The following is a 12,597-nucleotide window of genomic DNA, read 5'->3' on the forward strand; positions in this document are numbered from 1 at the left end:
TCCCAAGGTGCCGTGGGAGGCACATAGGGCGGTTGGATGTGCAGAACACCTTTCAAGGGGATCGGTATGAAATCCCGCCAATCATAATCCCGACGGTCTATATACCGACACCCATTGACCGATGGTCGAAATCCCGACAAGGTCTAAATACCGACACGGACTAAATACCGACATGTAAAATACCGACAAGGTCTAAATACCGACATGTAAAATGCCGACAGGTCGAAATACCGACATGCATTTTTTGATGTTTTTTTGTGTGTATGTCGACATAAATCAACATGGACACCATATAAAGTGTACCGCGTCACCTCGCTGCGCTCGCCATGCTTCGGGCACGGTGCCTCGCTGCGCTCGGCACACTATTATATTCCCCCTCCAGGTCCACTGGGACGGTAAAGTATGAACAAGTCGGTTTTAATGAAAAAAATCATGAAAAACTTGTGTCGGTATTTCGACCTGTCGGCATTTTACATGTCGGTATTTAGACCTTGTCGGTATTTTACATGTCGGTATTTAGTCCGTGTCGGTATTTAGACCTTGTCGGGATTTCGACCATCGGTCAATGGGTGTCGGTATATAGTCCGTCGGGATTATGATTGGAGGTAAAGTGACTGCATCCCCTTTCAAGAACGTCTGAACCTCAGGGAGGGAAACCAACTATTTCTGGAATAAAATGGATAAGGACGAAATCTGGACTTTTATGGAGCCCAGGCGTAGGCCCACATCCACACCTGACTGCAGAAAACGCAGAAGACGTCCCAGTTCAAACTGCACCGCAGGAAAATTCCTGTTATCACACCAAGAGAAGTATTTTCTCCAAATACGGTGTTAATATTTAGACGTTACCCCTTTTCTGGCTTGGATCAAGGTAGGAATTACCCTGTCCTGAATGCCTTTCCGGGCTAGAATTTGACGCTCAACATTCATGCAATCAAACGTAGCTGTGTTAAGTCTTGAGAGACGAACGGCCCCTGTTGCAGAAGATCCTCTAGAAGAGGTAGAGGCCACGGATCCTCCAAGAGCATTTCCAGTAGATCTGCGTACCAAGCCCTTCTCGGACAATCCAGAGCAATGAGAATTGCTTGAACCTTTTCCCTTTGAATTCTTTTGAGAATTCTTGGGATCAATGGAAGTGGTGGAAACCCATACACCATCTGATACACCCATGGAGTGACCAGAGCGTCCACTGCCACTGCCTGTGGGTCTCTCGACCTTGAACAATACCGCCTGAGCTTCTTGTTGAGACGAGAGGCCAACATGTCGATCTGTTAAATTTCCCACCGACGTGTCAAGCACCCGAACACTTCCGGGCGAAGGCCCCACTCTCCTGGGTGGAGGTCTTGTCTGCTGAAGAAGTCTGCTTCCCAGTGGTCTACAACCGGAATTAAGATTGAGGACAACGCCACAGCGTGTCTTTCTGTCCACAGGAGAATCCTTGTTACCTCTGGCTCTGCTCTTCGTTCCGCCCTGTCGGTTTATATAAGTTACCGCCGTCACAATGTCCGACTGAACCTGGATGGCCTGATCTTGAAGATGTGATGCCTGTAGAAGGGCGTTATATATGGCTCTTAGTTCCACAATGGTGATTGGAAGAACGGTTTCCTGACTTGGCTATTTTCCTTGGAAGTGTGCCCCCTGGGTGACTGCTAACCAACCTCTGAGGCTTGCATCTGTGGTTCGCAGAATCCAATTTTGAATCCCAAATCTTCAACCCTCTGTCGGGTGAGAAGTCTGAAGCCACCACAGAAGAGAAATCCTGACTCTTGGTGACATACGCATCCTCTGGTGCCAGTGGAGATGCGATATGGACCATTTGTTCAACAGATCCAGCTGGAAGGACCTTGCGTAAAAACCTTCTGTACTGCAGCACCTCGTAAGCGGCTAACATCTTTCACAGAAGGCGAATGCATAGATGCAACGATATCCGGGTTGGTTTTAGAACATCCCGCACCATCGAATGGATTACCAATGCCTTTTCCAATGGAAGGAATACCTTCTGTGCCTCCATATTCAGTATCATCCCCAGGAACGGAAGCCTGCGTGTTGGTTCCAGGTAAGATTTTGGTAGGTTCAGAATCCACCCGTGATCCCGGAGTAGTCGAATTTAGAGGGCAATTTTGTCCAACAACCGCTCCCTAGATGGTGCTTTTATCAGCAGATCGTCCAGGTACGGGATTATGTTCACTCCCTGTTTGCGGAGGAGAAACATCATCTCTGCCATCACCTTGGTGAACAGCCTCGGTGCCGTGGAGAGGCCAAATAGCAGGGCCTGGAACTGGTAGTGACAGTCCTGTAATGCAAACCTTAGATAAGCCTGATGAGGCGGCCAGATTGGGACATGAAGGTACGCTACCTTGATATCCAGAGACAAGATTGCCCCTTCCTTCAGACACGAGATCACCGCTCTCAGAGACTCCATCTTGAATTTTAACATCCGTAAATACAGGTTCAGTGACTTGAGGCTTAAAATGGGTCTTACCGAACCGTCCGGTTTCAGTACCACAAACCGGTTGTAATATTAACCTTTATTCTGTAGCAGAGTTGGAACTGGAACAATGACCAGAGTCTGTACCAGTTTTTGAATTGCATCCTGTAAAATTATACTTGCCTACTGAGAAGCTGGTCAGCCTGATTTGAAGAATCTGTGAAGTGGGAGTTCCTGAAACTCCAGTCTGTACCCCTGGGCGATGAGCTCTTTGACTCAGGGATCCTGGCATGATCTCACCCATATGTGACTGAAATCTCTCAAAATCGGGCTCACCCTGCCTGCCTTCTACCGTCATGCTAAATTCTTTGAGGAAACAGAACCCAAGTTCTGTTCCTGTGAACCTGCAGTTGCTTGTTTTCTGGGTTGACCTCTAATGCCTTTGAAGGCTGTAGAACCACCTTTGGTTTTATTTTTAAATTTTGCTGTACGAAAGGACTGCATAGTTGGAGCAGAGTAGCTCTTCATAGCTGGGGGGGGGCTGCAGAAGGAAGGTATGTAGTCTTACCCGCCGTAGCCTTGGAAATCCACGTATCTAGTAAAGCTCCAAACAGGGCCTCACCTGTGAATGGTAGGCTTTCCACACATTTTTTGGAATCCGCATACGCAGTCCACTGACATAGCCATAGGCCCCTGCGTGCTGACACTGCCGTAGCAGTTGTGCATGCATGGAGCAAGCTTCTTATGGCCTCCACCATAAAATGTGCAGAGTCCCATATATGCTGTAGGACTAAAACTATCTCCCCTCTGGGTAAGGAATCTAACCCCTCAATTAGGTTACCTGACCATTTTGCAATGGCCCTAGTGATCCATGCACAAGCTATAGTGGGTCTCTGGGCCACCCCCACAGCTGTGTACAGAGATTTGAGAGTGGTCTCAATCTTGCGGTCAGCCGTGTCCTTTAAGGAGGCTGCCACCGAGACAAGTAAGATTATCTAACGTGACAACCGAGAAACCGATGCATCAACAATCGGTGGGTCTTCCCATTGTTTTCTATTATCCTGAGAAAAAGGGAAGGATGCTAGTAACCTTTTAGGGATCTGAAACTTCTTGTCAGGATTAATCCAAGTTTCTTCAAATAGGGAATTTAATTCCTTAGATGCAGGGAAAGTAGCAGAGGATATCTTTTTTACATTAAAATAAGATTCCTCATCTTCCTCTGTCACTTTGTCAGGAATGTGCAGGACGTCTCTAACAGCTTCTATCAGGGCCTGTATTCCCTGTGACAGAGCTGCATCCCCCCCTCCCGAGTCCACCTCACCCTCCTCTGCGTCTGACACATCATCTTAGTATTCTAATAATGCCCCCCCCCTCCTTTGCTATGACCCCCTGGTACCACTGAAATAATCTGGAGTCCTTGTGGAGGAGCTGTGTTTCCCTGCCAGTCTGTCTGTGTAAGCTGCAGAAGGAAAATGCTGGATCCGCTCATAGTGAAGCCCCGCTCCCTCAATGGTGCGCGGTCTTCCCGTTTTTTTTTGGGTTTTTTTATACTGGCTGAGGTGATTTTGGTGCTTAACAGTGGGTCAGAGCCCCTGTAAGCGCTGTGCCAGTGTGGGTAGTTTAAAAACGGCTCCGCTCTCCCATCATAGCGGTGCAGCAATGCTGATCTGAGCCTGGAGACGCACCCTGAACTCAGATCTGCACTCCTACCCTCATGCCGCCATAATAGCCGGCGACCTGCTAACCTGTTAGGGGTGGCAGAGTGCTGCGGGAATGTACGCTCGCCGTGGTGGGGCTTGCGATTGAGTTAAGTATTGTGTCTCCTTCTCGGAACGAGATAACTTAGTAGAGATTGTGGAAATCATTCCCTTAATGGAGTCCAGCCACGCTGGTTCTGCCACACTTGCCTGGGAAGGGACACTACATTGAGTACACACTAGTGAATCCCCTGGGGAAAACGAACACTGTGCCTTACATGAAACACACTCTTTGCCTGACATACTGCATCAGTGACCGCACACACACAGGAAAAGGTTAAAAGCACAATTAACTCACAAAGAGAACTTCCAGGGAGAGAGAGAGGGAGTATGGAACAAGCACACGGCACCCTTAACGCTAATGCCAAGCTTAGCCAGGTTGCAGACTAAGTACCTAGATTAGGGACTTTGTACACTGATAATCGCTCCCCCACTGCTATAACCCGTTGGTACCGCTGAGGTAATCTGGAGCCTCTCCGGAGGAGCTGCGTGTCCCTGTCAGTCAGCGTCAGTCAGCTGCAGAGGGAAAATGGCTTTGGTGAGCTGCTGGATCCTCTCATAATGAAGCCCTGCCCCTTCAATGGCGTGCAGTCTTCCAGCTCTTTTTTTATACTGGCTGTATGTGTCTAAGTGTATAAAATGGAGACAGATTCCTTTTATGGCTTTGCTGCCAGTCTGGGTACTGTGTTCGCTGTTCAGTGTCTGTGCCCTTACACAGTGGAAGCCGCAGTCCATCCCGTTTAGAAGCAGTGCGTCTCCGTACCCTCATGCCACCATAATGGCCGGCGACACACTAACCGGGACGCCGGCTTTGTACTCACCACTCTTCTGGCTCTGTTAGGGGTGGCGGCGTGCTGCAGGAATGTACGCTCGCCGTGGTGGGGCTTGCAAATAGTTTCCTAGGAAGCTAGTGTCCTGTCAGCGGGGAATGGGACCATTAACCCTGAGAGAGGTGCCGTTCCCCCTCCCTAAGTCCCATGAAGCAGGCAGTCCGGTGCCATCCAGTCCGGCCTGAAAAACAACCCAAACACAGACAAATGCAGAAAACTCTTCAGGAGCTTTCAGAGATGTGACCGGCTCCTCCGGGCACATTTTCTAAACTGAGTCTGGTAGGAGGGGCATAGAGGGAGGAGACTGCGCACACTATCAATTTCTTAAAGTTCCCATGGCTCCTAGTGGACTCATCGATAACCCATGGTACTAAATGGATTCAGAGTATCCACTAGGACGTAAAAGAAAACAAGTAAAAAAGGACAGTGATATGATCAACAAGTAATTCCTCTGCCTAAGTCCCCCCCCCCAAAAAAAAAACTTACAACATAAGGAAAAGCAAACAATGTTTTGAATCATTATTTCTTACCGAATGTCTGGCTTACTTTTGGAGAAATGTGTCCAGGGGTAATTATTGATAATTATGTAAGGATGAAGCTGAAGACTCATTTAATGCTAGCCTAGAGTTACGGACAGCATATGTAAAATACTTAAGAAGCCTTCAATGAACTTTACACTACCTTATAGTCTCAGCAAAGCTCACTCGCCGAGAACTTTTCCGCCGCTTTTCAAGAGTAGAATCCTGTAAAATATCAATAATGTTAGGGGCCCGTAACAAAAAGGAACATAAAACTATAGGTAACATTCCCACCACGTGTGCCCACATCTGCTTTTACAATGCAACAAGGAATTAAGGACTTTACAGAGGATCTGTGACCACTGTGAGGAAACTTCATTAATTGCAGTCTTTTCAAATCCTGTATCAGTAATAAAAATAAAATCCCTTCCCTCCCACCAGCAAGAAGAAATAGAAACTGTGTGCATTATGGAAACATTTATGTAGACAGCAAATGGTGGTAGCGGCCAATATTAGCATGTAGGTTGACAAGCATGGTACAGGCTTAGTATGTCAGGCTAACTGACCTGTGGTGGCGACAGGTGTAATGGGGGAGGGGTTACTTTAAGATGCTGACAGTCTGTACTTTAGGAGAAAGGACAGGTGATAGGGCCCATCTCAAAGTTTATTTATTGGTTGCATTACTATAAAGTAGGTTATAGAGGAGAACCATGTTCTCGATGTCCACATGGACATTATCAACATTGGGAATGCATTTTTAGGTGAATTTAGCCCTAATCACAGGCAAAACCAAACACTGAAATGAGCTGCCGATATTCACAATGCAGACATTTAAACCAGGTGCACATTCTTCCATCGCCATAATGACTGCACAGCGATTATAGCGATTTATTGAGGATGAAGTTACTCAGGACCACCTTTTGATGGGTTAACTATCAAATAACTTTTTGCAGCGTGGTAAACTGTAGGGACTGAAATGCCGCCAGCCTTTAAAATGCCATCATAAAAAGTGGGTTTATAGTTCTTGGTGTTTTGTGAAAATCTGATGCTGATCTAGAGAAGTCTGTGACCCCACAGCAATAGGAACTTTAACTGAAGATTGCAATTATGCCATCAAGCCCTGAAATCTACTCCAGACCAAAGGGGAGACAAGAACTGGAAGTGACATCTCAAAATACAGAACAAGTTCTCAGGGGCAGATTTATTAAGCCTGGTGAAGTGATAAAGTGGAAGGTGATAAAGGACCAGCCAGTCAGCTCCCAACTGTCATTTTTCAAACCCAGCCTGTGACATGGAAGTTAGGAGCCGATTGGCTGGTGCGTTATCACCTTCCACTTTATCACTTCACCAGGCTTAATAAATCTGCCCCTCAGTGTTGAACAGCACAGGAACCTCCTATATAATAGCCCAGATCTGTGACTCTGTGATTCTGTGTATAACGCTGGGCGTGGCTAGGAGCTCTCATTGGGTTAGCAGCACGTCTATCACACCCAGTCCACAGCTGATTGGGAGAGCGTTTCTCGCCCACACAGGTTACATCCAATGGGAGGCTCTGCCCTTTGGCTGCTGTGTATTCCCAGAGCAGGATTAACAATGGGGCCAATAGAGTTGCAGCTCCAGATCCACACATCTGCAGCAACATACCCTCCAACAATTTACACATAAAAATCGGTACAAATTCGAAAAGGGGGCGTGGCCACAGGTACAGTGGCATGGCCACGCCACTTTTCCAGATACTTTCAATGGAAGTTTGGAGAGTCAAAAATCAGTACAGACCATTGAAAAAATATGTACCTGCCAAAAAGGTACAGTTGGAGGGTATGCCACTGCATCTGCAGCAAGTCTCTGCGCTGTAGATAGGGGGGGAAAAATACTTTTACTGCAGCATCCTATGTCCTGCTGCCAGTCCGCCGGCCCCCTTCGGCATCAACAATCCCCACTCCCTAGCCGTTGCGCAGGTGGAACAAAAGCTGCTGCGGCCACCGACATAGATGTGTATGAAAGCGATGCAGCGGAAGGCTTTCATAGCCCTCCCTGCACCGCATACTCCCTGAGCCTCCTCTGCACGGGAGGTCACAGAAGTGCCTCCCTGCTACAGTCGTGCCCAGAGCCCCAGACTCCGCAACACAGCACCTAGGCTGCCAGCCTGGAAGCCCAAAGATGGCTAATGTAACGGATAGAGGTGGGTGATATCGCGGAGGGTAAAGTCTGGACACTGAATCAATTTAAAAGGTGACAGTGCTGTGCAGTGGGTACGCAGTGTCACTGATGCTGCACAGCACTCTCACCTTTTACATTGATTCAGCAAGTCAGTCAGTTCTGCCAGCGCCGGGGGTCCCAACATGCCGCATTACAGGGAAGTAGACGCCCAGCAGCCCTTATCATCTAAGCATTCAGGCGCTAAGTGCTGCTGGGAGCTCTACTTTATTGAGTGCATCTTCTTCCCTGTAACGCGGCGCGTTGGGACACCAGCGCTAACAATAGTGACTGGCTGCTTGCCTGCTGTGCGAGTCTCCGGGAGAGCCACTGCCAAAGGGAGGTCAGCAGCTTAGTTGATTCCAGGAGGAGAATCATTACCCGCCCCTCCCCCACTCGCAGTACCCCCACACCCCCTCCCCCATTCGCGGTGGCTACAGACCCCCTCCCCCAATCGCACCCACCCGTGGCACCCCCACAACCGCTCCTCCCTCACCCACTGTGGCTCCGGACCCCCACCCACGCCACCCCTCCCCCACCCGCGGCACCCCTGCAACCACCCCTCCCCCACCCGCAGCACCCCTGCAACTATCCCTACCCCAACCACAGCACCTACTAGGTGATTCATCAGGCCCTGTGCGCGCTGTTTACTCCATTGCAAGGGGCTACGACCCCGTAACCATCGCACGCCCTTTGTATGTGTAATATTTAACCACTCACACAATTATGATTAGAGGTAATACTCCATATAATGCAAATATTGCACGCCACAAGGGCGTGCAAGGGTTAAGGGGGCATAGTGTGTGAAGAGCGCCATGAATCACCTAGTATAAAAGTAAAGGTCATGGAGATCTACGAATGATAAAAGAGATACTGCTTGGCATTGACTGACTGGTTGAATCTCCAGATCCAAAATAATGTGCTTCATGATTAAGAATAATTCAATAGGGGGCGTGGCCTAGCTTGCTTTGTGAGAGGAAGCAGCCTGAAGGAGCTCCTGCTTTCCGGGCCAAATACCAGGACTTCTAGCACATGTATTACCTCCCCTTGTGCTCCATCTGCTGCCCGCACCTCTGCTGACCAGGAGGGTGTCAATCCCGGGCTCCGGAGACGAGGCCTCCCGCACTTACAGGCCGTGGCCTAGTCACCCTGCTGAAGCCGCGGGCTCGAGTTGCAGACTGAACCCGGAAAATGTGCACACTCGGCGCGGTAGTCCGCGGACCATGGCAACAGCACGTCTGGAACCCAACAGAGGCTACTCCTAGCTGTCAGCACCCTGGCTGTGGACTCCCTCAGTACCCCACATAAAGGCTTTGAGGGGTCCTAATCCCTGGACACTGTCACTGCAGCCTGTGGGGAGAGATCGCAGGATTCCACTGCTGCACTCCATCCAACCTTCTCACATACTCTTCCCATCACCTGCAAGACCTCTTAAGTGGTACCTGAACAGATTTCTTACGCAGCGAGTACACTCTATATGCAACTGACTTTTATGCCATAATTTCACTTACCAGACTCTCATTTAAGCAACTCGCATACTGCTCTCTGGCTCCCCCAACAGCAGAGTCTGGTATTTGTCATCCTAGCTACGCTTTGTGACTTTTTATAAACGATACTATACCAGAGACTCCGCTATTTTTGGGAGAGGCGCTGTGATACATATTTTACGACCTATTGATCGCCATCTTCTCCTGTTTATATACCCTACCGCATCGAGATGTAACGTGTATTACTCAGACAAATTACTCCTACACACAACTGCTACACAGAACTTTGACCTATGCATCTACTTTTTTGTAATGTAGCTCTCTAGATCATCCTTTTCACTGGTGTGGCCCTCACAAATCTACTCTCTGCAACCAAAACAATTGCATGTAATCTATTTTTGTCTCTTATGACCTCACATGGAAAAGTTCATGGTGTCCACACCAATGTCCTCCTCTGGTCCTACCCAAGGCGCTCGTGAGGACACCCTTCACAGAAATTCTTCCGATTCTAGCTGCTCCACCACTCAATCTAGATCTCAACGAAAACGTACAAACACTAAACCGCCTAAAATTAAACCTACAGACACTGCAGCAGTGCTGGGGCCTCTCCTATATGAGAAGCTTGCGGGCATTAAAGAGGCCATAGACTCCACTTTGACCCAACTAACCCACCATAATGGTCGCTTAGATGAAGTCGAGCAGAGGGTTTCAACGTTGGAAGATGACCTACAGTCTGCACAGACCACTATAGAGGCCCAAAATAAGGAAATTAAAGGCCTCAATGATTAGCTTGATGATTTGGAGAATCGGAGCCGCAGAAACAACCTGAGGGTGGTGGGCATTCCGGAATCGGTAAAGGGATATGAGCTGCTAGACCTTATTTATAACTGGCAACCAGAAAAGTTAACCATGGGCCTCAAAGGATCACCCTTGGCCATTGAAAGTGCTCATAGAATAGGACCTGAGCGCAGAGATTCCCTGGCCCTGTTATTATGAGAATCCTCAACTACGCAGATAAAACCAAGCTCTTAGACCAGGGGTGGGTAACCTCCGGCCAGCGGGCCATAAGGCCCACGAAGCCATTTGCTCCGGCCCACCCACTTGTGTCAGTGAGAAGCGCCGCCGCTCAGTCCGGCAGCAACGTGTCTCAGCTGTCAGGGCAGGGAGGAGAGCGCGGCTTTGTCGGGCGGCAGCGTGTAGGACTTTAAACAAGCCACCGGTTCGTGAGCCAAACAGAGCTTGCGGACCGGCAGCCAATCAGGAGCCGCCGCTGCCAGTCCGCGAGCTCTGATTGGCTCACGAACCAGCGGCTGATTTGAAGTCCTACACACCGCCGCCGCCCGACATAGCCGCGCTCTCCTCCCTGTCCTGGCCCCCGAGACACCGCCGGATGGAGCAGCAGCAGCGGTAAGCAGCACAGTGGGGTGGGCACAGTAGGGGCATTTGTGGATCTGACACTGTGGGGGCATTTGTGGATCTGGCACTGTGGGGGCATTTGTGGATCTGCCACTGTGGGGACATTTGTGGATCTGCCACTGTGGGGGCATTTGTGGATCTGCCACTGTGGGGGCATTTGTGGATCTGCCACTGCACTATTGGGGGTACGTGTATCACGTTCCATTTTAATTGGCCAACTACGTCGCTAATAAACGCAGAGATTTCGCTCCACTATGCAAACAGTTGGTTAAAGACAAAGTCAAGTTCTCGTTGCTATATCCAGCTCGCCTTTGAGTTTTTGTAAATGGAAAACCACTTTTCTTCAATGATCCATTGGCGGCGAAGGCTCATTTTGCGCATCCTGATACTGGACTGCTAAGTAATATTTAAAGTGGGCACTCCTTTTCAATTATCACCTATGGGTCACACAGTGTTAAGGGAAAAATGTTGGAATACCATATATGTATGCCAGAGGTTATGACTTTACTTGTCACGTGTTTGTGAGGTTGAGGTTATTGTTTGGTTGTTTTGGGGTTTTTCTGCCTGTTGTGATGATGTGTCTCGATCCTCCATAGGTTACCCCCTCTTTGCTCGCTGGGACAAGGAGGGACACCGTTTTACCTATATAATTTTTTTACTCTACTTTCCATCTGTGGGGATAGGGTAGTATGACAAACCATGTTCCCTCCCAACCTCCTGGCCCGGTAGTTGCTCCACTTTTTGATTTCAATATAATATCCTGGAACGTGGAGGATCTTAATAGCCCCGTTAAACATAAAAAGGTACTCGCACATTTTTCTCGTATGACCCCTCACATTGTATTTTTACAGGAGACGCATTGGGTACACGAATCCTAGATTTCCTTAAAAGCCCCCTGGATTGGATTGTATCTCTGCTCCGTATACCAACAAAACCAGGGGTGTTGCTATTCTTTTTCATAGGAATCTTCAATATTCAATCGTTAAAAAATTTGTTGATCCTGAGGGTAGATTTATCCTATTAGATGTTTCTATTGATAATACGATATATACTTTTTTGAACCTTCATGCACTCACTGGATCTAACTCTTTATGCAGAGATTTATTCTACAGAGATTTTTATCTTGGGTGGTCAGAATTTAGTTTTAGGGGGTGACTTCAACGCGGTCGTCGATCCATCCATGGACAGGTCTGGGGTGAGTACCAAAAGACCCGGCCCATCTCCTAATCTTCTTTTCTCTTTTTGTTCTCAACTTGCTTTACTAGACCATTGGCGCATACATCACCCTCTCCATCGAGACTACTCTTTTTACTCACATCCACCCTCCACCCACTCTTGCATCGATTATCTTTTCTTGTCTAAACATCTTTTCTTTAAAGTTTCTCACACCTCCATTATAGATATAATTATATCAGACCATGTCCCCATAATCTTGTCCCAACATTTAGCTTTACCTCAATGTATCTCCAAATGTTGGAGATTTCCAGAGTATCTTTATTCTGAGGATTTTTTATTTCATCTTAAAACATACCTGGCTTAACTACGTCACTGACAATTTGGAACAAGAATCTAATTTTCCACTTTTTGGGGGGGCCTCTAAAGCTGTCCTTAGAGGACACATTTCCTATGTCAACTCTAAAAACGCAAGAAATTTTACTCTAAATTACAGGAACCGAGTGCGGCACTCGCGCTTGCTTATCGTACCTATAAACAATGCGATAGTCCTATCCATAAAAATAAAAAAACATACCTCATAGCAAAACAAATTTATGATACATTTCTTACCAAACAAGCCCAAACCAGCTATGACTACGGTAGAAATAAGTTTCATAGATGGGGGAATAAGTCAGGGAAACTTCTGGCTAATCTTGTCAGAGGGCCTCGGAACAAAAACATGGGTCGATGCATTACACAGTTCAGGAACTATTCTTTCTAATCCCAATGACAACTGCTCTGCTTTCATGC

The 12,597-nt window shown here is 47.9% G+C and overlaps 1 protein-coding gene across 3 annotated transcripts in view; it reads right to left on the reverse strand.

Moving 5' to 3' along the window:
* KNL1 (kinetochore scaffold 1) overlaps positions 1–12,597 on the reverse strand; it is a 431,776-nt gene that overhangs the window by 275,221 nt on the left and 143,958 nt on the right. For all 3 annotated transcript variants that reach the window (XM_063947793.1, XM_063947791.1, XM_063947792.1), the window contains one exon: positions 5,697–5,758. In XM_063947793.1, coding sequence (XP_063803863.1) covers positions 5,697–5,758 — 62 coding nt within the window. The remainder of the gene's footprint in view (positions 1–5,696; positions 5,759–12,597) is intronic.

This window comes from Pseudophryne corroboree, chromosome 12 (assembly GCF_028390025.1).
Source record: "Pseudophryne corroboree isolate aPseCor3 chromosome 12, aPseCor3.hap2, whole genome shotgun sequence".
Taxonomy (NCBI): Eukaryota; Metazoa; Chordata; class Amphibia; order Anura; family Myobatrachidae; genus Pseudophryne; species Pseudophryne corroboree.